The sequence below is a fragment of the Chaetodon trifascialis genome, chromosome 22, assembly GCF_039877785.1.
Source record: "Chaetodon trifascialis isolate fChaTrf1 chromosome 22, fChaTrf1.hap1, whole genome shotgun sequence".
Taxonomy (NCBI): domain Eukaryota; kingdom Metazoa; phylum Chordata; class Actinopteri; order Chaetodontiformes; family Chaetodontidae; genus Chaetodon; species Chaetodon trifascialis.
This window is the reverse complement of record NC_092077.1, coordinates 6,155,852-6,181,218: the sequence shown is the minus strand read 5'-3', so window position 1 is coordinate 6,181,218 and position 25,367 is coordinate 6,155,852. Positions and strand designations below refer to the sequence as shown.

The following is a 25,367-nucleotide window of genomic DNA, read 5'->3' as shown; positions in this document are numbered from 1 at the left end:
CAGTCTTGCACTTAAAAAATGGGCCACATCTTCGCTAAATATGAAGCTAGCGCCAGGAGACGGTTAGACTTAGCCGAGCCTAGCGAAGACTGATAGCGGGGGAAAATAGCAAGGCTGGCTCGATTCAAAGCTAAAATCCACTGAGGATCACTTCTAAAGACTTAAGAATTGTAACATTATATCTCAATAGTTGAATCTGAACGAAAAACTGACAATGTAAACAAACTGCCAAAACATTGAGTTGTGGTTTTTAGGGAGTTAGCAAGCTCCTTTCCTCCGCTTCCAGTCTTAATGTGAAGTTAATCGTCTGCTGGCTGTAACGTAAGCTTCATATGTGGCATAGAGACAAGAGAGTATCAAATAAGCACATTTCCCAAAATATCAATGTACAACACTTCTTTGTTTTAAGCAGACATGCTTAACTATGTCCACTGATACCTTGCATGTTCAGTTCCCTCTTTGACAGTAATACTGAAAGTGTCTCCTTGCACTGTGGCAGAGCCTGGGTTAAAACGTTAAAATAAGGAAGCTCTAGCATGACTCTGATCAGTTCTGACTGTATGTGCATGGATACTTTGGCAAAGCTTCTGATTGTTAACATGTAGCAGAGCAGCAAAATAAAACTTTCTTCAATAAAAGTTCTACATGATTGGCTGGAGCTACTGATTAATGTAGTTTTGAGATGAGACAACTGCTTGTTAAATTTCAGGAATTTTCGGTGGATCATTGCTTGAAAATGCAGGTGTACATGGGTTTTACTATGTCCATATATGTGTGTGTGTGTGTGTGTGTGTGTGTGTGTGTGTGTGTGTGTGTGTGTAAGCTCTACAAGTGAAACTTCTAGGTGCTAGAAGTGCTCCTTGTTTCATGGAGGATGACACACTTCACCTCCAAATGTCTCCTTTAAGTGCAGAGGACTGAGGGACTCCTATCGTCTTTCCAGCCCAGCAAATGGCACAGATCTGCTCCAGGTGAGGGCTGCAATGCATGTGTTTGTCTCTTATTAGCTGGAAATAACAATGATGACCATGTTGATGGTGGCGTGCGTCTTCCTGTCCAGGTTTTGATTCATTCGTTTGTGTGGTGTCACATCCAGAACTTTACAGCAACAAAAAAAGGAAAATGGAAACAAACGTCTCCCTCCAGTGACTTCGTCTGGGGGAAACTGAAGATGTCTTAACCCGGTGCAGCACATTATGTCCATTATGTTGTGGTTTTATGAGCAATGCTTGAGATGTGGTGAGTGGAAGGGAACCCAGATGTGGGACCAGCTGAGGCAAACCAAAAGACATGTGGCAGGATGGGGGTGGAGAGGGCTTGCTGCACTCTTGAATGCAAATCACGGGATAGAAGAAGGGGCTTAGTGACCACCGCTGGAGCCTGGGGGGTTGTGGATCCAGTCGAGGACGATGAGTGACAAGCTGCCAATCATGAAGACGATTCCCACGACTAGGAAGATGGCCGCCTGAAGAGAGAAAGACACAACAAGAGACAGAGGAGGGATTAAATGTAGCTGAATGTGTGGTGATGCGCAGCCGAGGGTTGAAATTTCTGTTTAAGTTTCTGACAATGTTCTTCGCCCCTCGGGGAGTGAGAAAAATGATACAGAGCGAAAGATGTTGAAAGAGTGCATGCCTGTGTGTATTTCTGCACACTTACCCCGATCTTCTGCGGGGAGCGGAACGGCACTGATTTAACCAGGCGGAGGTAAAAGGCAGCAGGTAGGATAAAGATGAGCAACGTGGCTGCAGATGAACCTGCAATGAAAACCAGGAGGGAGATAGATTCAGCCAATCAGACACCCACTTTTTAACACTGAATCACTCATAGGACAAAAAACACTCCAACCTCAGAGTGAGACTTGGTTTCCTGCATTTACATTCACTCTCCTAGGAGAGAGTGTGTCCTCGCTCTTATACAACACTATACAGGTAAAACTTGAATAGTCATCAATAAGTCATTTGCATGGCAGGCAAAACTTCATTCAGCTCTGTGGCACTGCATCCTTTTAAAATCCCTTAACATACAATAACATACAATGCTGCCTGCGCTCAAAAGGCTGCAGCTGAAGATCAAGCAGACGTGTCTACATTCTTGTGCTGTTCAGTGCATGTGTGCTGGCAGTGAGAACGTGAGTTTTCAGACCCAGTGGTCACAAACTGCTCACGCGACTGCACAGCTGACTCGACACGACACTTTAAGCTTCTGTATTCCAGCGTCTTTACTTAATAAAATGACCCCTAAACTGAAGAGGCTAATCAGGCCTCTGCTGCTCTGCCTGTGTTATTAACTCATGTATGTCCATGTGGTGGGTCTTTACTGCCTGTAAACCAAACTTTCCTCCTACATTGCAACTGTTTCCTGTGCATCAAGGCATTCAGGCAGCACTCACCGATGAAGCCAAAGATGTCTCTGATGGTGGGCACGAAGATGACCAACATGTTGTTGAAGGCCAGGATGGCTGCGGCAATCAGCATGTGGCGAGTCCAGCTGAACTCCCGACCGCTGAACAGCAGTGTGCTGATGGAGGAGCGGATCTGGGAAAAAGCAAAAAGCATTGACATTTCACTCATTATTATAATTAATTTAAAGTTCAGCACTAGCTGACTGAACCGCAGGCGGGATGTGTAATCATCACAGCATGTTTGGTCAGCTCGTGCCTGTAAAAGTTATTGGGTTTGTTTCATAAAATAAAAGTAAAGTTGCATTCAACCTCCTCCACACTGGACTGTAAAGAAACACGTGTCACTGTTGTTACTTTTCTGCATGTGTACAGTCTGTCCCTGAAACAAACCGTGACCAACAACAGTCTGCATGTCTGCTGGCCACTGCCTGAGGCTGATTCCTGCACTTGGCCGCTGACTGAAGTGTGTCAAGTCCTACGAGGTTACTGTGTGTATTTATGACTGTGTTTGTGTGTGTGAGAGCGAGAGGGAAACCGAGAGAACGAGGAGATCCCAGCTAATGTGCCTGGTGCTGCTGAGCCACAGGCAGCCTGTTCAAGCCACCAGTGGGTGAAAGGTTGTGGGGATCAGGTGAAACCCGAGGCACCGTCAGCTCGCAGGCCACACGGGGAAAGGTTACAAGGGGCGGAGCTTGCCGTGCCCATTCAAAAAGGCAGGGGATTATCTCCTGCAGCGCAATGGAACCATGGGATTGCATCAGCCTGAGAGGAGGGCAGGCTTGCCTGCAAGGGGGGAGGTGTGCTTTTACACAAAGCTATCACTTGCAGTTGACTTCTTTTTTTCTGCCAGCCTGTCTTCCTTCCCGTCTTACTTACTAGTTCATTAATCACAATCAGCCTTATTGGTCAAGTATAGATAGAAGGACTGTGACTCAGGTTTTTTCATTGTTCTCAGTGTACTTACACAGGAACGGACACACAGGAACGGCTCAGAACAAAGCTGAGCAAATAAAAGGTAGCGAATGGAGAGGACTTATGTACACAAGTGTGCGTACATTTAAAAAGCAATATAAAAAGCACCAATGACAAGCAACATAACTGGAAAAGTCTAGATGGAGCATGTCAACATTAAGGGAGATGAGGGCCACCAGTTGCCATGGAAACATATTTCACTACAAATATGAGATGCAAGAAGAGGTTCAGAGATAGTCGCTTCTTTATTAAGGACCAGACGTGCCATGTTTTCCTTTTTAAAAGCTGCTGCTGGCAGAACATCCACAGGCCGTCTTTGTATTCTTTCAAGTCTGATTTAAGGAAAAGATTTATATTCAGCTAGCATGGCACAGTGGGAGAAAAAAAAATCACATTAACTGGATTTTCTGCACTGTCAGACTGAACCAAGTGACCTCCATCATGACAGTCAGGAGGCACTGGGGTGACGCCTGCGCTTCACCGTCCACTGCCAAATAAGTGTCACCACTAAAGCCAAAACTCGTTTCTTATGGGAGATAATGACAATAATTCAAGTGAATCCCAACTAAAATTCTACAAGTGTGCCCCCACCCCTACCTCCCCCACCCACCAGCTGTTGCATAATTAGACCAGCTTGGAAAACTAGAGCCTGGACGAGGCATTTCTTGCCAAGGCTCCAAACTATTCAGCACCCCACTGTTACCTGGCGCAAAGCCTTTGGAGTTCACCGTGCAATATTTGCACACTTTCTACTCCTTAGTCTTTACCTGTCAGAGGTCTGCACACACACACACACACACACACACACACACACACACACACACACACACACACACACACACACACACACACACACACACACACACAGCGTGTTGTAGGCAGCCAGATTGACCCAGCCACATCTGGGTTCAGCCAGTTAGCAACAAACCAGGAATTTAGCTACGAAAGCTAGTTCTGCAAAATGTGTCCAGCCTAGAAACAGATTTTACACTTTCGCCCATTTACTGCAAACAGGGGTTGGGTTTTCTCTGTTCAAGTCACGATGCACACATGAAAGCATATTCAAAGCTAGAGACAACAGCAGACACTGTGTGGCAGCTGTTAAATTCAAGTGTTACCCTGTTGAACCTGTTGTTTCTACATGAAGCCCTTTGCTTTTTTTTCACAACCACACATTTGAATCTGCACAGATGCTGAATGTGAAGTGAAACTACACGCAGCAGGGTAAAAGTCCCCTTTCAAGTAAAAATATCAACAGGAAAGTCATATCGGAGTGTTTCCGACTGCACAGGCGCTGAAGAATTACTTGAACCTTAACGGTCAAACTAGACTTTAAAAACAAAGAGTCGCCTTTCACAAAATGTACCTACAACATTTCCATGTGCACTTTAAGAGAAACAACTTTCAGGTTGCCAGGTTTCTGGGTTTGTGTCAAAAAAAAAACAAAAAACAGTTAAGTTTCACAAAGTGTTCTTTCCTGCAACCAAAACAACTCATGACCAAAAACTCACCTCCCAAAACACGGTGCCGTGAATGTCGACACGAGCTCTCTAGTGGCGACACTGATGCTCTGCAGCATTTCAGCTCCACTCAGACCACCACACAGACCGTGCCACTGTTTCAAAGGTTGACCTTAATCTTTAATAAGAACAACTTTTGCGTTGCCAGGTTGTGAAAAATCTTGGGCCGGTGTCAGTCCCACTAGCATAACACTTGTACTGCTGTTTAATTCGCTGGACCAGTCGAGAGGCCTGTTTGACCTCTGACCTTGAGGAAAAGAGCTGCAGTGAATTAATTAACAGCTTTTTAACACTTATGACTTCAGAGGTTATTATATAAACATGTTCTTAATGACTCACCTACATTAATTCCTGCAGACTTGTTAGACAGTGACTCACAACCCTTAATTAATGCCTTGATTAACTTGTGTTACTTCAGAATTGATGAGGAGCTGACACAACAGCATGAATGGTTTTTTTCACAACCTGGCAACCCCAAAACAGTTTTGACATGCTATAAACTAGCAGCCATTCATTTTTTTTTCCTTGTACCACTATGACCGATCTGTAAAGCATTAGTAAATGTTACATTAATTGCTGCTTGCCTATAGCTAACGAACTAAACTGATATTATTTGAAATGGTGAGGTTATTATTGTGAATCAGCTACATCCACACCAAATAGCAATCAACGACACAGAATTTCTGCTGTTTGTGAGCAGCATCCACACTGTTCTGATGTTTCAGAGCCCTTAAAATGGAGACTTTCCTTTTAGTATTAAAACTCTGGGATTACATTGGAAGCGAAGACTTCTAGAAATGATGCAGACACCCATGTTCAATTCCTGATTGGCTAACGTCAGTTACAACTTGCCCTATCCTGATTCGTCCCACCCCTGTCAGGTGACCCTTTTCCAGAAAAATTAAATGTCTATATACAGTATATCTATGAGCCTTGACCACCAGCAGTTTGTTCAACATGGAAAATTAATTACAGGCATTGTTGACCTTGTTGTCAGTGCAAGTGGCTGTTGTGCAGTTCAATGCTGCATTTCATCGTGCTACTACTGCCTGCATGCAAAGGAGAAAATCACCAAACACCTGTATGTGCACGCCCAGTGTACATGAATGGTCATGTGACATGTTTTCAGGCGTGTTGGTCTGGATGGAGATTATTTCTGATACCGTGCTACAACACTTGAGGCTGTTTTTATTTTCCAATCAAAACGTATTAACATGGACGTAGCCTCAGACTGAAACTACACGATGGTAGACATAAAGGCTCGTTTGCAGCCCTCTCCCATGGTTTCCATCTCCAGCTGGAGCCTGGGAAATGGGGCAGGTTTGACTCCACATAAAGCCCTTTCATTATGTACAGGATCCTGGCAAAGCCCTGTGTGATCTGGCCTCTGTTAGCATCTATCCTTCACGTGACTGCACACACACACACACACACACACACACACACACACACACACACACACACACACACACACACACACACACACACACACACACACACACACACTTAAACACCTAAAACACATGTCTCAAAATGTATACTCCCACACATGCATTCTCTCCTCTCTCACATAGTACTTCCCCTCTGGAGCCAAGGACAGTCGCAGACAAAGCTAACGTTAATCTCTAGCTGAAGGTTGGCAGCGTTTCACTGCAAAATTAAGGTCAGGAGGATTCAAGGCGAGATTCTCAAATGTCAAATGGAACTTGGCAGAGTGGTGTGACTGAGTAGTTCTTTTGATCTGACGCCTTCTATGCGTTCAAGTTCATCAACCTTTTGGCCACATTACAGCAACACCCTTTAATTTATTGCAAGACAAGCGATTGGTTAATTAAACATTCCCAACTCTGCAGAAAACGCACGTTTCTCAACTGAAATCCATGCACACATCGACCTGTTTTTCCACTTCACCAACGGCATTTGCTCAGTCAACCATACGCATTCCATACCACTCTCAGCAGCTAGAGTTTATCACCAAAACTGCCTTATGTAAAGCAGGTTATGAGTCAGTTCTTTTCAAAGGCGTCCATGCAGGTATACACAGGCCAAGACCAGTTTTTAACACAAGCTCACAGGAGGAATCTGCTTGACATTTTTTAAAGTTCACAGCTCATTCATTATTGACTTATGTTCACCTGAAAGCAGTTCAAAGATATTTAATGTTCAAACTGATCAAATCAAGTGTATTTTTTTTTAAGTTTTAAAGCTTAACTCTTCCCATTCTTGCTTAATATTTAAGTTTTTCAACTTGCTAGCTCTGTTAATTAACACTTCCTCATTCTGCAAATAGAATACGCAATTAGGTCGACGTTAAGTTTCCCTCAAAACAAATTTGCTGTTGCAGATTAGCTGTATATAAAGATTATTTCCAGGAGACAGGGCTGCTGTGTTACTGCCTCTCCCTTGTCACTAAGCTGCGAGTTACCACAGCTGCTTTGCGGCATCCCATTTCAGTCTTGTGTTTCTGTGCCCTTATCAAATTTTTATCTCCTCTGTTATCTCAGTCCTCTTCCCTCTCACTTTCTCAGCACTATATAGTTTTACAGGCTTACCCTTCTCCATGTCTGTTACATTTAAAATGGATTAATTGTGAGTTGGAGTCAAATAAAACTGCTGCATATAAAGAAAACAGTCACGTGCCGACAGCATAACTGCAAGAGATGCCTTGCTCTGAAGCATTGCAAGAGTTGAGTTGTCGCTTGGTGGAGTTGTTTGGTGGAAAGGAGTCAGTGGCAAAAACTAGCACTTTCATGGATGTACACTGATGGTGCCTGGACGGATCACATTGCAGCCCATTTTTCAGCTGTTGGATGCAGTGCTCTCGCTCAATACTGCGCCAGTTTAAAAAAATCATATTGCCCCCATCCGTCACTTTGACACAAAGATGTGGGAAAATACAGCCATGGTTGAAAACTACCTGAGTTTCTCTTTCAGAGGATTGAGGAACTCAGTGATGTCTGACCACTTTGAAATTGTGCAAAATTCACCCTCACACAAAATCCTCACATTCCCATGTGACTGAGGTATTTTCCCATGGCCACCATCAGCCATTCATTATATGGTTTCTTTGATGCACATCCACATGTAGATTTCTAACCATTATCTATCATTAAGACAACACATTTAGAGGACTGTGTGGCTTTGGCAGAGGTCTGTGATTCTGTCTCTTTACCTTGCCAGCCCACCCCCATCTCACTAGCTCCGCCTCTCTATCTCCCTCATGGTAGCGGTCAGGGTGAGGGTTTTTCCACTGTCCACTTGGAGGCTGTAAACTTCCACTGCAGAGAGAGGGGGATCCTCTCTCACATTCCCCTCCACAGAAAAAAAAAACAGCAGTGTCTGCTGGGGGTGGGGGGGTGTCTGTGTGTGTCAGTCAGAGGGGTATGGGGGAGAATGCAAGCATCAGCTAAACGGCTGAACTGTAATAAAATGCGACAATGACAGTGTGTGTACATATGAAGAAGATATAAAAGACTACAGATTAAGATCGTATATTTTTATTCTCTATGTATAAATGCGCGTGTGTGTGTGTGTGTGTGTGTGTGTGTGTGCGTGTGTGTGTGTGTGTGTGTGTTGTGTCAAGCTGCGTGTTTCCATGGCATGCAGTCAGTGCTGCATCATTCTCTGTCAGCACTTTCCTGTGACTCAATATCAACTAATCTGCTGCCCCCTGGTGGCAGGCTACTGTATCTGCAGCCACTTCAGAGATTATTCCCAGATTAGCAGCTGTGTGTATTCATGGGAGAGCTGGCACATCATTTATCTATGCACTTTTTTTCCTTTTTTCTTCTCTCTGTTGTTTATTTATTATTAATATTTCACTGTTTTTGTGGCGTCTAACTACTTCTGTTCGCTGTCGACCCATCTTCATCAGGAGATGTATACTATTACTTCTCCTTATGCTAACATTTTTCAGTCAGTTTAAATACATTTTTAAAGTATTAAAATAAATAAGAGAAGTCTATGGGAGGAATGTTGGAAAGTTGAAATCTAAAATATTCATACTAAATGAACTGATGCCCCCTCTGGAAATGCTTAACATATTACAACATGGGTCTATATTTAGACGACCCCAAACAAAATTTATGAGTTCTGTTTTGTTCATCAGTTACTGTTTGTCTTTGATTGGTTACCAGACTTTTAAAGTTGTGGCCTGGTGCACTTAATGGATCATAACTCCTCAGTATTAAATTGGATCGCAAGCATATTTGAAAATATTCTACATACAGCCAAACAGCATGTAGCATATAGCGTTTAATACTATTCTACCCACAGGGGGTGCTACCGTAACATTAAAACATGATCTTTCTAAAATTGATAAACAAGTTCCCTGCGGGACCCATAGCCCCAAATTACTTATCTCTTTCATGTAATAGTTCATGATAACCAAGTTCAGCAACATTCTTCAACAGCTTCAGTCTCCACATGTGTGTGTGTGTGTGTGTGTGTGTGTGTGTGTGTGTGTGTGTGTGTGTGTGTTTGTGCATGAAAGCTAAATTGGGGGATGACAGTTCCTCTGACCAGCAGCCCTTTTTTGTTCTCCGTATGTCAGACAAGGGCCAAGCTAAAATTAGCCTTTGAGCATATATGGAGAGGGGAGGCAGAAGAGTATGTATGCGCTTGTGACCGAGGCGATAAGTGTTGGCCACTGGACGTCACACAAGGGCTAACCTTTGACCCCATCTTGAGAGACGAAGGGGAAACAAAGTAAGTAAGAGAGGAGTAATCATGTGAGTGTTTGTATTGCGACATTAAGAGGCGTGGCTGTTTAAAACCTCACCTTGTGTGCTTTGGGAATTGAGATGACGACACAAGCAGAGTGCCAAACTGAACAGTGTGTTCTTTTTTACCAAACTGCCAGGAAAAAAAACAGCTGCATCCAGAAAAAAAAAAACACTGACTATGCACCAAACACAAAACACAGCCTGTAAGCAGAATGACACAAAGTGGCAGTAATGTTTTACTGAACGAGTGGTTTGCAAGTAGCTGGTTGGCGCCAGGTGGAAGGCAGCAGCCAGATATTCTAAATTACAAGGGTGGTGTATGTTTATGTGTGTCTGAAGAACACGTTTGTGTGCTCTGACGTCAATCAAATTATATCAGCGCTTAAATGACGTTCATTTTAATGCCGCTTAAAGAATTGGCACAGGAAAAAGACAGCACTGCTCGAATGAACGTTAGTGTGAAAACCCCAGAACTCAGTCCCTGCCATGATATTTTACAATGAGGAAAATGTTCTGCTTCCCAGACTTAACTATTGCTTCATGTGCCCCCTGTCTGTCTGTCTGTGGAGAAGAAGCAGTACTCACAGGAAACAGCACGATGGGGACAGTCAGAGTGACCGCAGTGAGAACAGCCAGACGCACCAGCAGCAACATGGTGTCAAACTTATAAACTTTGGTGAAGGTGTGGAGCAGCTCTGCCTCCACGTTGTCTGTGTTGGAGGAGCAACAAAGGAAAAACATGAGCCATTTGTGAACAATAGTCAGTCAAACAGTGTCGCTTGGTGTTTGTTCTGGAATTTCAAAGCTCTATTAGCTCTAATGGTTATCAGTCTGTTTGTCTCTTAATGCAGAAAAGTAACATTTGAGGCTATTTATGTTACTATTTTGTTGCTTTTGTGTATCATCGCTCTTACCATAAAAGGTGAGGTAGCCAAACAGAGCTGACAGCATGTACATGATGAGCATAGTCATGATGGACAGATTGGACACGTTCTGCATCTTTTTCCGGCTGCGACTGTGGAAACAAAACACACATTCGTTGTCAGAGAGGCACCTTCAGTTTTCAAAGGTTCAGGAACACATTCGACACTTGCACTAAATGTCTTGGATCAATATAAACAGATGGAGATCCTTCTTAATCTTCACAATCTGCTTTTCTTCTGAGCCTGTTTGAATGCTTTGCATTCTTTTCAGTGACTCCTCATGATTGGACCGTTTCTGTTCTCTTCCACGGCGTGCAGGATGTCCTGTTACCACATCCTTTCTGCACACCTGCCTGATCCATTTCCTGATTCTTTCCCGCCTTTGTCACATTTCTTAAGAGCGCTCGTCATTACTGGGGAAACTGCATCACTGACTGTTCTCAATGCATACTGGAAAACAAAAGAAAATACTTCTCCACTTTGCCAAACAAGGAATTGCATTCACAGTGCAGCACCCTGCGCTGCCCAACGCCACAAGAGACTGAATTGTAGTGACCTTAGGTCTCATTGTAGTGTAATTACTTCATAAGCGTGGTTATGTGATGAGTAAACTTCAATTCATTCTCAAAGTAAGGGGACTGTACATTAAAACTACAACAGACCCAGTGAAAATTGTTCATAGTGAGGTCTGTCAATCAGTAGAGGGCTGACCATGACATCGTCTCCAGAAAGAGGCCTCTACATGTATGCCTGTGAATATTCTCATTCATCCAGGTCATTGTAAGCTTCAGGGCATTCAATCGATCGCAACTGGACTTTGTCAGTTTGTCTTGGAAGACGTTTCGCCTCTCATCCGAGCAGGCTTCATCAGTTCATGCGCACCGGACTAGATAGGACAGCTCTAGTCCAATGAAATGGTGTTAGGTTCAAGTATTTATCCTCTGAGTGAGGCCAACCCCCAAAACCAAGGATGGTATCACTCTATTGTGAGGCTAACGATCCCCTATTAAGGCGGGGTAGGGTGCGACCCTTGGGTGTCAACGACAGTCGTCTGCCTCGTTAGTGTCCCATTCTTGTCATTGGGAGGCTCCTTGAGCCATGTGTGAATGGCTTTGTTGTTTATTTTCTACATGTAATTTTCCGATCTTTGAGTGACACAAAATCCTTTCCACTTCGATATATTGTGATGGCAGCACAAGCTTTCAAACTCTTATCTCCAAATCTTGGCACGTAAACATTGTCTGCATGGCTCCATAGTGAGAAAATGGGTTTCATTTGGCTGAACTGAGCCTTTAAGCTTGTTTTAGGAGGTGGTGGTGGTGGTGCTCCACTGCTTGTATGTTTTGTTGTTTGTTTGTCTGTTTAATATGTCGTATTTGTTGCATTTTAATATGTTCCGACTGGCTGCTACCTTGGCCAGGTCTCTCTTGTAAAAGAGATTCTGAACCTCAATGGGACTTCCTGGTTAAATAAAGGTAATAATACTAATAATAAGGGGAAGAAGAACACTTACTCTTTCAGCTCACTGTAGATAGGCAGGACCTCAGGATGGCAGACAAAGGCAAAGGCCAGGATGGGCACGGTGTAAGCCGTCTGGGGGAGACATGTACAGGACAAATAAGACAACCGTGGTGCTAACAATCTATGTAAACTTTCATTAAGTCAGATAATTAGTGAGCCAGAAACATGTTTTGTAGTTGGAACTGTTGGCAACTTTCTGACTGACTAACTGCTCCACCACCCACGAATCACAGACCGACGCTACAGGTAAGTGTTTGATTAGTCATAAATCATGTTCTTTACAGTTGACCTATCCACACTGCCTTAATGCCTCAAACTGCAACTGGCCAAGTCCAAAACAACCCAGAAGAAGCAGGTAGACAGTAATCCAGTCAAAGAATATGAAACGACTGCTTCCCCCTCTCATCACCAGGAAAATTACAATGTTGGTGAATCGAGACAGCACAGCTAATCCCGTGTCCCACTATGTAATGCTCTGAGTCAAATTCTTAGCTTGATTTATGATCATATAGGCCCACACACAAATAGGTAAGTACACACACACAAATGCCAAAACACACCCTAAAATCCCCACCTTTACTAAACATGTCTTGACAAATACATGGTGTAATGTTTCTGTTGGATTTGTTGGTTATAAGATGTCTTCCTCTGTGTAAGCCAAGGAGTCCAATATTGCTTCACACAAATGTCATCTCTTCACACAGATGAATAATGTCTATGTTCAGTCACTGATTCAACTCAACTAGCGTGGGACCAGCAGCGTGTAAGTATAACATCCCACCTTCACTAATAAAACATACAAAAGGGTTATTTTTACTCATATCACTGAGCTCTGCAAGTTGGACAAACATTTGGAGGAAGTAGAAGTTCGCGCTCTACTGAAAACCAATCAAACATCAGCCCTCTTCGTACCTGCGAGTTGAAGACAAAGTATTTGGGCGTGCACATCTCCTCATCATCAGGGTGCGGCTCGAAGTGGACGCCGGTGGAGTGGTGAGGGTCATGGCTGCCGAGGACCGCCGGGGAAACGTCAGCACGGGAGAAATCCATGTGCGCTGAATTGTTTTGTAGGTGGTACAAGTCTGAGGCGTTCATGCTGAGGTTCGACGAGTGCTGGTAGAAGAAAGGAAGAGGGCAGGGCAGCTGGGTCTTCTTGTAGATCACCTGGAAAAGAGCAATATGAAGTCATGCAACAGCTACAGTGCTTCCAAGTAAAAATAAATGAAAAAAATTCCCAACCACTCTCTCTGCTTGAAACGAGAGTTGTGGCAGTTCTCCATTTGGGTCATTTTGGGATTATTTTGCAAAACATGTGAGCTAGTTCTACTTTTTCTACATGATGTAATGTTCTAAACAAGTGAGCGGCAGTTCCAGGTCTGTCAGACAGTGTAATACAGCCTGTACCAGCCATACTGGAGGTCCTCAACTATGAGGCAACAGGAGGACAGGGTCAAAGTCATGCCTGTCAGTTAGCTCGTTAGCAATTTAACAATCTGATGAGCTAAGCATCACTGCTATGTGATTTTTTTTTTTTTTGGCAACTTGGACGCAGCAGAAACAAGCTGTCAAACTGACATATTGTCACCATTTTAAGTTGATATTATGAATGTGTCGGCTTTAAGTTTACTATTTACACATCAAGCAGGCACAAAGCAACATTCGCATTCATTTGGAGTCATGTTTCTGGCCCCCAGGTTGACGTAAGCCCAGTTGTCACTCTCCATTTAGCTCTGTTTAGGTGTGCACTAACTCCTGAGGGAGATATCTGCTGCAAAAAGCTTCACTGAAACACTTTGCCTGTCTGCCATTGGTGCTGGGCAAGTAGAATGAAGTTGTTTTCTTGAGTACATTTCACCAAAAAATAAAAAGAAAACAACAAAAAAAACTCTTAAAACAGCTGCCCACAAGTAGGGTGGAGAGCGGTGAGGGTAAAGCTGCAGGTGGTAAAACCAGAACATGACTCAAGAGGCTAAAAAGCTTTGTAGAGCTGAGGGGAACTGGACAATTGTCAGTAATTCTCTGAGGCTTCGTCACTATAAGCAACCACTTCAACATACATGCAGGCAATTGATCCATTCTTAGAATAAAAATATCAATTATAGCAGCTTTAATAGATATTATTAGCAAATGTCTGCTGTGCCAATAGAGCAGCATTAAGATGCCCTTCTCTGTGGCTGAATCCCACATTTCCCTTTGGGTTTTAGAAATCTGAACTTACCACACCCAGGAAGAAGACCATGCAGGAAAGGGAAAAACCACTCGTGTAGCCAAGGTAGCCTAAAGAGAAGAAAATGTCAGCGGTTAAAAAAAAAAAAAAGCCACAAACTACAGAAGTGACAACGTGTCAGATACAGATGTGATATAGTTTGCTATTCTTATTCTGCACCCTTGCACTCTTTTTGACACTGCTGTCAATTCATTCTGGTGTCTATTCTCAGATCTGGATCTGGGTCATGCTGCGTTCTAGGTTGTGACCCACATCCTGAAATAGACCCTCAAAAACCTGATATGAGCGTCAGTTCAGATTTGAGCTTATGAGGCCTTTAAGGTCCGGATAGAACAGTGACCAAATCTACCCAAAACACACATGAATAAATCTAACGTCTGTGTGCACCAAAATCACAACTTAATAAATAAATTCAGACATAAAGCTTTGAGCCAATCTGCTTCTTTATGTCTGATGTCAATGCCTTAAGTCTTTATGTCATAATTACATAATCTGGGCTCAGTGTGCAGCCTTTTTTGGGACTGAGCCAGTTGAGGAGGATCTGGCTCTTGCTTTCATAAATTACATCTGTCTGACAGAGCTGACAACAGGCTTAATAGCAGTGTTACTTCACAGTCACTCCTAATTGCCGGAGCTGACTAAGGGCTCGACTAGTGTTACGTTCATTCTGGTTTGGTGGATTGCAGGCAGCTGCAAGAACATGGAAGAGAAACATGGAAACCAATTGGCTTCAGTATCATTGCAGTACCAGAAGTGTCTGAAGTAAAGTTTGCATAGCATCTTAGCTGTCACTGCCGCAAAGTGAGTCCTTACCCAGATTTTTAAGGAGAGACAAAGGCAGAATGACTCCGATGGACACAAACACCACCAGGTAGTTCCCGTTCAGGTACCATTCACTGCACAGGGGATACAGTGAGATCTATGTGTTAAATGATGTACACACACAGACATACTTATCTTCAAAAGGACACACGCACTCACCCAGAGTTTTCTTCTAAAGCCAAGAAGGCTCGGATCACTTCAGGGAGCTCATACTTCACGATAAAGAGGTAGCTGGACATGGCTGCAGGACAGAGAGGACATGGATGCCTAAGATCCCCTGAGATTGTTAACTTAGCTGTATTACATGCAAATATAGAGTTTAAGCAATTATATGAAATTGCAGTAAACCACTTTATTTTTCAAAATGAACTTAGGTATCCACACATGCACGTGAGATCACTGCCTACCTCCAATGTTCTGCATAATGATGGATCCGAATGCTGCCATTTTCCCTGGCCAGCCGAATGCTCGCTCCCCCAGCTTTTCATAGATGAGGGATCCTGTCAGAACAGGCAAGTTGATGGCAGATCAGCCGTGAGAAAACACCTCAGGCAGCACAACAAAAACAGAGACAATGGGAATACATGGGAAAAGAGCCTCAGGTGTATTGCCTTTTCTGTTCTGTGTTACTATGAAGATCGAATTTCATGTAATGCACGAACAACTTTTCAAGGACTGTAGATTTTATGCTAGTGCGCATACAATGTGGCAAAATTTGACAAGTGCCACAGTCCTTAATCACCACCCGAAAGCAATATCTCTACGACCCCTTGCATGTCTATCAGTCCAGTCAAAGACATTTTATTAAGTTTTACAGGCCATTTAACATTTAGCATGAATATTATTTCACCAAAAAGAAGCAAAGATTGTAGAAAAGTCTCAAAAGTTGACAAGGTGGCGAGGTTGCAAATTGCAACTAACTGAAGGCCCTCCCCTTACAAGCATGTATGGGAACCTGCGATTGGCTGCTAAAAAGGCCAAAAGTGTTTGGTTTGCCCATTCTGGGCTATTGTAGAAAGATCACATGGTGGACACAATTGAAACCATATTTCTGACCGTTATATTTAGTCTCTGCCAAATGATCCCCCTAAGTCCTACACAATGGACCTTCAATGCAGGTTTATTTCCAAGTCATCAGCCCGTGGTCGTTGGCCATTAGGAGGCCGGTTGAGTTTGCTGAACCTGAAGTTAACTTAAAACACCAACCTCCTTCTTTAGCCGTCACAAGGAGCAGATGTACAGAATATAAGGAGAGGATGGCCACAGCGACAAGGAGGATTCTGCACAAAGAGGGAGAGCAGAGGTCAGTGAACTGAGACATGACACAGCGATAACAACAAACCCTGTGCATGAGAAGAGAGAAGACAAACGTTTGGATGGATGTGATATGAGGGAGAGTAGGTGCAGTTAGGAGAAAGGAAGTTACACTTTGATGGGCTGCTTTGGGCTCAGTTGTGGCTGGTGGCATTTTTTTTTTCAAAGTATCTGTGACAAAGTGCAGCTGCTAAGACATGGTTCTAACATGACTGGTGCAGTGTCACGTCAATGCTACGTCAATGAAACCATCCGTTGCATTCTTCAGATGGCAAACAGAGTATCAGCAGGGTGGCACTGGACGGACTGGGACAGATCATTACTTTTATGGCTTCCTGCAGGAATTCCACTCAGCTCACTTTAAGCAACAGGATGGAGAGGTTTGTTGTGCTGGTGGTGCTTTAGAAGAGATGACATGAGTTCATTATTATTCCCTGTCTGCTATCATTTTTCAAATACTATTGCAATATTTCTCTTGTCCATTGACACTCCCTGTAACAGCTCATGAGGTTGCCACACAGCAGGGGTATGGATAGTGGACGGGGGGGCTGCATGCATGGGATTGAGGGGTGTAGGGTGGCAGCATGGGGTCGGATGTTCATGGAAGTCACCCGTGAATGCTGATAATGCATATACATGGGACAGACAGAGCTGGATGAAAGATGGCAGAGGAGCTGAGGTCACAGGGTGCAGGAGTTCAAACATTTCTGCATGGCTGTGCTGCTATATATTCCATACTTTTCCAGATTATTCTGTCTCACTGGCCAGTCGACACAGGATCATGTCTTCAAATGACATAACCGATCCCCTGACTCCTCATTACCGCCAGCTGCCATTTATGGCTTTGAGTGAAATGTCTCAACAACTATTGATTAAATTAGGTACACTCAGTTGAATGTACAGTAAATTGCAACACTGTACATTTAAGACACACTGTCATGGTGCTGATAAATGATCTTTTTTTGTTCTAAGGTTTTTTTTTTACACATCAGGGCGTTCTTTCTGCCAGGTTCTGCCCAATAAGGTTAATTAAGCTCATTATGTGTCAGCTTACATGCCAGTCCTGTCAGCTCTTGCCCTGTAATTACAGTATAAAATAAATCCTAATGACACTGTAACTGAAACCAGTGTTTGTCAACTATGACTGTACTTCATTTAAGGGCTTTAATATGGGATTTTGAGGAGAGTGTGAACAATTTTGAGATGTAATGAACAATGTGTCAAAAACCCTGAGAAAAAGTACAACTTAGCTATAATTTTTTTGAGTGCTGATATACAAAAAATGGAAAGTTTGTGAGACGTATTAAATCTACACATACTCTGGGTCAAAATGTAGAATGTGCAAAACCATGTGAATGTGCAGTAACTACGTGCCTGTCCTGTCCTGCCATTTCTCACACACACCCTCACATGCATGCTGTCGGTTTCCTTGTTCTACTGCAGAAAGTACTTACGTAAAGAGCACGATGCCAGTGTTCGCCATGGCAAAGGACAGGCCCAGAATGCCGCTGCCCATGATGGCATTGCTCAAGTTGAAGACAGACATGCCGAAGGAGGTGTGGCCGGGATGCTGCTCAGAGAGAAAACAAAGACGGAAGAGAGATCTGTATGAGGAAAACAGATATGCGACACTGAAAAACATTTAAAGTCTGCCTTTGAAGTAAAACTGAGCTCAGATACTTGATGATTTATTTAAAACTGGAATCAACAACGTAATTGTGTAAAATACTTCCCCTGCATTGCAGCAAGAAAGAAGGCAAACATTTGGCAATGTGCAGCAAACCACACAAGATTTTACTAGTATTAGTAACTACTTTGTCCCCCACAAGCTGTAATTCAAGGAAAAACACACCCTCACCTTCCCTGCACTGTTAGATATCAACTACATTTCCAGTTGTGATTAAGTTTTATTGACTGGGCCATTCTCCCTCAACTCAAAACTGCCAACATTTCCCAGAATGTGACTGGTCTTGTCTGTACTGGGAAAGCTCATAAACAAAAATCAGAGGTGCATTTGCTACAGTGTTAGGTAATTGGGTGTCCAGCACATATTTCTGATTTACTAACACTCTTATACCACCTAATAACCTTCACAGCTGCTCTTACATTCACTCACGAGCTCCATCATGTGGCGGGGCTGCCGTTAAACACATACAAACACACCTGCAACATCAGGAAGTGAACTCCTGTGCTGTTTGCTTGCAGCACCATGCTTGAAATCTAAGAGCACACCAAATTCATTTTGAGTGTAGAGTCACCCAAGAGTAAAGTGTCATGTCCCTGCATTGCATTCTGGTCCTTTTCTGCTGCTGAACAGAGATCAGTCTCTGGTACAAAGTGGCAGTTCTAGAAAGAGAAAATTGCTCCTAGAGCCTGATGAAAACCAGATGAGCTCAAACTGCTGCCAGACTCCATTCAAAGTACTTAATGGAACTTAATCTGAATATAAATATGATCACTATGACAAATTCTGTTTTCTAGTATTTGATTAAACCATTAATCTGACTGACAGACATTGACTAAATTAACACTGCGACTTGTCCTCTTACATATTCTTCATGGTACTCCTCATATTTCTTCTTCTTCATCATCCCATTTGACAGGAACTTCTGGCTCTCTCCGCCATCATTGTCATCCAGAAACTGACTGCAAGGACAAAATGAAAGACAGAAAAACAACAGTTCACCTTGTTCTGTAAAGTTCAAGGCAGTCATGTCACAAGATGTCAGGTGACCCGAGGCGAAAACTTCTGGTCAGCTGACATCTGCTGATGCTGGTTATTTAGGGTCAGCTGCATGTGTTGGCGTGCTTAATCTACCGGTCACCACATCCTTGTTAAGCCCCCCAAAAGTCAGACTGATCTTAGAACTTCCAGTGGAGAGTCCCCCTCCAGTCAAATGTGTTTTACTTCTTGTTCCTACATTTCAATGTTTAATCTTCACTGGGTAGAATGATGTATGAGCAGAGATTGACTTTCACATTCATTGTTGAAAGTTTACATGTTCTCTGTGCTAACTGAAAATCTGAGGCAGTTTGGAGACTCAAATCATTATTCAAAGTAGAGTACTTAATATACATCTTAAAAGATGTCTGGAGGGGATCTTTAATTAACTACTGACTTCCTTCCCTGAAGTCTCCTTTTGGATATGTAACGTAATTAATGACTTGGTCTGCATTATCATTTGCCTGCTACAATAGCTGCTATTGACATGTAAAGACATGTTAATGCCAGAGAGCCTGCTGAGCTTTAGCTGTCATCAGGCCAAGTGATTGTTCACACCCTGACGATGAATGCTAATACTATTTTTACGCACATCATTTACCAGGTTATAGGGTTCAGTCAGGCTGAGGCTAGTGATGGACAAAGCACACACACACACACACACACACACACACACACACACACACACACACACACACACACACACACACACACACACACACACACACACACACACACACACACACACACATACACACACACACACACACACACAATGCCATTGAATCATTGCAGCTAAATGTGAGCAACCTGTTCTGAATCAGCTGTAGCTGCTGTCTTGAATACACCCCATTCCTCGGTGAATGTCTTTAGAGCCAAAAAAGACTTGAATCGTGCACTCATGGAGTCCATGCATGCTTGCTCACCAACAACTGAGATATTGTTTCAATTTTGTTGACCCAAAAGATGTGGAAATGTTTGTGAACAACACTAGTAGATGCAGAAATTCGAGGACATGCAATGTAGTAACCTGGTTACAGTAAAACAAAGGTCTGTAATATGACTTATCCCCTGACTTGCAGAAACCTAGCTGGATAAATTGGGTTTATCTTACAGCACTCAGAAACAGCGACTTTGTAGTTTACACAATGTTTAAGAATGAATTGTGCCACCCCAAAATGTTCAGAAATAATCTGTCACATGACTCCTGGCGTCTATTCATTTGGGAAAGAAATAGAAACTTGGCTGCTGACCTGTCGATGGTGGCCTTCCTCAGAGTCGATGGAGCTCTGTGTAGCGGTCGTCCTGACTGTCGGTGCTGTCATCGTCAGCCTCTGTGGAGACTTTCCTCAGCTCCATACCGATCCACGATCTCCCGGCATAATGTTGCACAGCAGGACAAGAGGCAAGAAGTACGGTTTTCAGAATTTCAGGGTTCGGAGTTCACAGTGGAGATGTGCATTCTTTCCTAACCTTGGCTGGACCTTGTTACCTATAAGAAAAGACATGGGTGTAAAAGAGGAAACATTCGACGAAGGTTTCAGTGGTTTAGACAGCTTTGATGATGTCTGTTCAGAACTTCAACTACAGTGACTTCTTGCTCTTACAGATCCATTAACACTCAACACAGGAATGGCCATTTTCAGCTGACTACAGGCCTGCAAGACGCAAGTATTGTCTGTTGCACATATCTCAATGGAGCCCTTGGCCTTGATGAAGAACACTTCAGAGTGAAATGGGGCCCTCTACCCTGCAAACCAGTCCTTCATACTTGCCTCTGGAACTGAGGGACTGTTTATGTTACCTGGAGATGACGCAACCATTTCCCCTCATACAGCTTCGCCACCACTAGCAGGACTGTTCTGTTAGCTTTACTGCTATCTCCATTTTACACCAGTTTGAACTGTGGTCAAGAACAACTATGTTTGGCTTATAATGACTGCAAGTAAAACACATTATAGATTAGAATCCAAATCACATTGGGTCTCTTATATCGTCAGGAACATATTACAACGTCGACATCCATAAAGGTTCCTGGCTGCAGTTAAGTCAACAAACCCTGAAACCAGGTCAAGGATGCAGTGAGTTCATGAGGCCACCTGACCACCACCCTCAACAGGCTCCCTTGTTCATGTGTGATCTGGTTTACTCTCCGTCACACACTACCATCAAAGAAAAAAAAGCCAACACCCACAGCACACACATTTGTCCATCTGCAGCCTTCATCATTAAGTTATGTAATGAGGAGATCAGAGACAGCAGAATTTCTAATCATACAGGCTCTCTGTTCATCTAACAACCAAATTATTTACAGCGCTGGGTGTCCACTCACACAAAGAGCTCTTTGATTGGGTGAAAGGAAAGATCTCAAGTGCTGCTCACTGACAAACAGCGCAGAGAAAACACTAACCACGGCCACAATTACACAACCACAAAACCAGAGGCGTCAAACATACTGCTCCACATTTTGGGATATACAGAATTTATTCCCTTTTTTGCTGATACTTGCAGGAGAAAATTGATACCAATCTCAGATCAGATTCAACACAAAGCGATGGTGAACTTAGGTTTAGCATTAAGATTGGAAACAGCTAGCCTGGCTCTGTTCACAGGTTGTTATGCTAAGCTAAAATAAGCTAAGCTAACTGGCTGCTAGCTGTCATATTTAACATACAGAAGTGAGAGTGGTATTGATCTTCTCACCTAACTCTTGGCAAGAAATGTTGAACTATTAATTTAAAGTAGACTTCCAGTACTGGGATGTTTTTCTGTGGGTGGGGTTTACGCCTCTCATCGTGTTAACATGATAAGATGCTCGTGGTTAGCATGTTAACACGGTATGTTAGTGTTAATTGAGTACAGCTGAGGCATGGTGGGATGAATCTTTAAACCTCCAATAACTTATTTTTTAGCAACTTGGGGTCACAGAAACAGGTTGTAAAGTTGTATATCTGGTAATATCACGACTTGATTCCAGTTCTTGGTGTCACAATTCACTTCAAAAGAAGTCCTAATTCACTAAAAAGCAAAGATGGCACTATACTCCAGCTTTTAATCCAGTGCACGGTGTGCCAAACCGCTGACTGCCAAACCTTTTTCCCACCGAGGTGCAAATGAAACATAACTGACAGTTAAAGTAACTGGTCTTGCTGAGGGTCATTGTCTAAAGGTTTTTATTGGAGTTGACTACATTAACGTGGAGGCATCTAAGTCAGCTGGTAAATAACACCATGGGATGCTTGTTAAGCAACAGTTACTAATGACGGAAGTGGTTTAGCAGCAAGGTCTTTGCATCACAATGTCTAAAGAGTGTTTACAGTTAACATCCCACGATGCAGCTATGGAAAGTTACCATTTGGCAACAAGGTTATCAGCTGCTAACAATGTCAGAGGTGTCAAGACTCTCCAGGATGACCCTCCCTGGCAGGTGCAGTATGATCTGCGAGACTAAACTGTATTTTATATCATGTTTTTATCATTGATAGGCTTCTGTTTTCCCTGTGATCTTCCCTTTCGGAAGTGAACTGCTTTAAAAGCTGATATCTTTGAGCCAACAGAGATTAACTGGCTACATTACCGTTAACAACCACATCATACACACCAGTACTCCTAATCTCTCAGTGTCGCTCTCTGCTGTGTGGCGAGAGAGAATTGGAGAACGGTTTACATTTTTCATTGCCAAGAGGATTAACCTGTCTAACTTGGTTAACTTCACACTTTGTCCAGTTTAATCCTGCCGTTGTTACAAGCACAACTTTACAGAAGCGCACGTTTGGCAGCGTGCCATGTAGCTTGCTCGGATGCAGTTCCAGCTTGCATAAGTGGCACTGACTGCATTTCACACCGAAAGTTTATATAAGGCATGTAAAATCCATCTTGAGTGAGCACTTGCTCCATACATTTAATTTAATCCCCCCAGCAAGGACAAACACATTTGCACATGGTCACTCAGCTGTACGACAGGACTGCTGAGGCCATTTGCATACTGGATAAAACCGAGAAACACACTTTCAAATGGTATTACAGAGACAAGAGGTAACATGTTAATTCTGCATGAAGACAAATCCACCTCTGACCACTTTTGAAAGTGTCCTAGGTGTTCTGATCCCATTGTGTGCTGGGATGCCTTCACACTTGGGTTTACGGCCGTTCATTTTAATGCTAAGTGTGAACCTGACCAGAGCTTCTGCAGCTTGATCATGATTATCTCCATTTCTCTCACAGTTAAACTGTCTCAGTCTGGGAGGTGATCAGCATGAAAAATCACTAATTATTTGATTAAATGTGCTGCTGATTTTAACGAAGATGCAAGCATGCAATTGCATGCGTGGTGACTTGTGAAATTAGAAAGCAGGACAGGATTTCCTGCTGTTGTGCAGCTTTGTAACCAATTTAACCATTAAAGAACAGCAAGCACAAACAACTGAATATTAGTCAGCAAGAGAGATCACACAGGTTCTGTTGAATTAGAGATCAAGAGCTTTCCCATGCATCTTTTTTAGCTTCATTTGATTGATGAAACATTCTTTAACTTCTGTGTGGGCAGGTCAAACAGTCACTGTAAAGCAGAAATGAAATGTATCAAAACAGAAAAGTCAAAAATGCTGTAAAAAGACACCGATTTGTTCTTAACCTGTGAGCTTTTGCATAGTCTCAAACAAAAAAAAACTTTGAGGCATACTCCAAGGAGAAATATCAGTCATTTCTTCCAACAGGTCAGTTTAGAATTTCATGGCCTCACTCTGAAAACACTCCTCATCCTCCACCCAAACACTCTTGCATCAGCCACTACCTTAGAGCTAAATTTCTTCCAGCAAGGCAGGCTGCAGAAACTCTGGTCAACTCTAATTAAGATTTGTAAGAGCAACTGTGTGTTCCTCAAACACACCCTGCTGCAGCTTGTGCAGTGAAATAAAGACAATTTGAGAATAAATCTGCATTCTTTTCTTGACAACAACCCCTCAAGCATATTACTGATTTTGAGAATCAGTGTCTGAACTGCAGCAGCCTTGTCTTCCCTCATCGTATCAACCACATTTTTCATGCAAAGCAGGCATACTCACTTAGAGAGTTCCAAACAGAGGCTCCAGGAATGTTCCTTTATTTTCTTGTGGAATAAATGTACTTTTAATACAGATGATAGACAAGTGAGAGGGTGAGGAGCTGCAGCTCTTTTGTAACTCAGGTGAGAAAGCAGGCTTTTAAAAGGGAGGAGGGAGGGCCTCTGCTGACCAATGAGGACAAAAAGGGTTCACTCAGAGCCCCTCCTTCTCTGTGGAGTAGGAGTGGAAGCACCCTCGTAACTCCCCCAACACATGCACACACACACACACACACACACACACACACCCACATGCACAGACACACATGTCTGGCATTCTTGCTCATTTCTGTTTAAGCAAAGCAGGGACAGAAAGAAAGACATAATATGGGACAAGTATAAACACTGGAGTGAAAAAAATCTATAACCTGATTGTGAAGAGCACAAAGGAAAAGAGGAGGGTTGGTACAAACGAATGAAGAAAAAACTGGCATCTAAACTGTAACATCGTCAGAACATTCGCCATGACTGAAGACACCAGAGAGCATCAACGCTGTTAAATACCGACGGTCCCTTCAAGATGTGATCTCATGATCCGCCACATGACCATAACCATACATTTCATACCATTGCAAACTCATACAGGTCAGACTCATGTGGACTGATGAGATGCTGAGGTCATAGTGAGCAGCTGGCCAACCATAGGTGGACCGGTGAACTGATCACACACACACACGCACACACACACACATGCCCTCCATGCTTAAAACAACTGATTCACACTGCCTAATACACACATAATTGTTTGCACACGCACACATGCAGATGCCCGACGTGGGCAACTGTCAGTAGATTCAGGGTAGGCTGTGCCGCTGAACGACCAATCAGAGGACAGCGTTGTGGATGTCGCTGTGGCCAAGGCCGTGTTGCTGTCAGGGATGAGGCTTTATCTCTTGTCCACTTTGTTATGCCATCCAAAAGAAGGAGCACACACGCGGCATGTGAGGAACAAAAAAAAAAAAAAAACGTGGTGCTTTTCTGTGAATCAGATGCAGCTTAGAAACCTTAGAAAGTGCCAAAGTCTACTCGATCATCAGTGAAAGCAAAACTTATTGCTCTCAGCTGATAAACTGATTTTATCAACTTGGTTTTGAAGAGCTTTCAATGAGGAAGTGAC

At 43.1% G+C, this 25,367-nt stretch overlaps 1 protein-coding gene across 1 annotated transcript; it reads right to left on the bottom strand.

Annotated features, from left to right (window-relative positions):
- Window positions 1–805: 805 nt before the first annotated feature.
- Window positions 806–24,291, bottom strand: slc38a4 (solute carrier family 38 member 4). The gene is given in 17 exon segments (XM_070992396.1): window positions 806–1,465; window positions 1,660–1,757; window positions 2,393–2,537; window positions 10,206–10,330; window positions 10,535–10,635; window positions 12,057–12,136; window positions 12,977–13,228; window positions 14,283–14,341; window positions 15,105–15,187; window positions 15,273–15,354; window positions 15,521–15,613; window positions 16,320–16,393; window positions 17,882–17,997; window positions 18,977–19,073; window positions 20,403–20,434; window positions 20,437–20,641; window positions 24,213–24,291. Coding segments are annotated over 16 exon segments (1,614 nt in total). The 5' UTR covers window positions 20,509–20,641; window positions 24,213–24,291; the 3' UTR covers window positions 806–1,360.
- Between the last annotated feature and the right edge of the window lie 1,076 nt (window positions 24,292–25,367).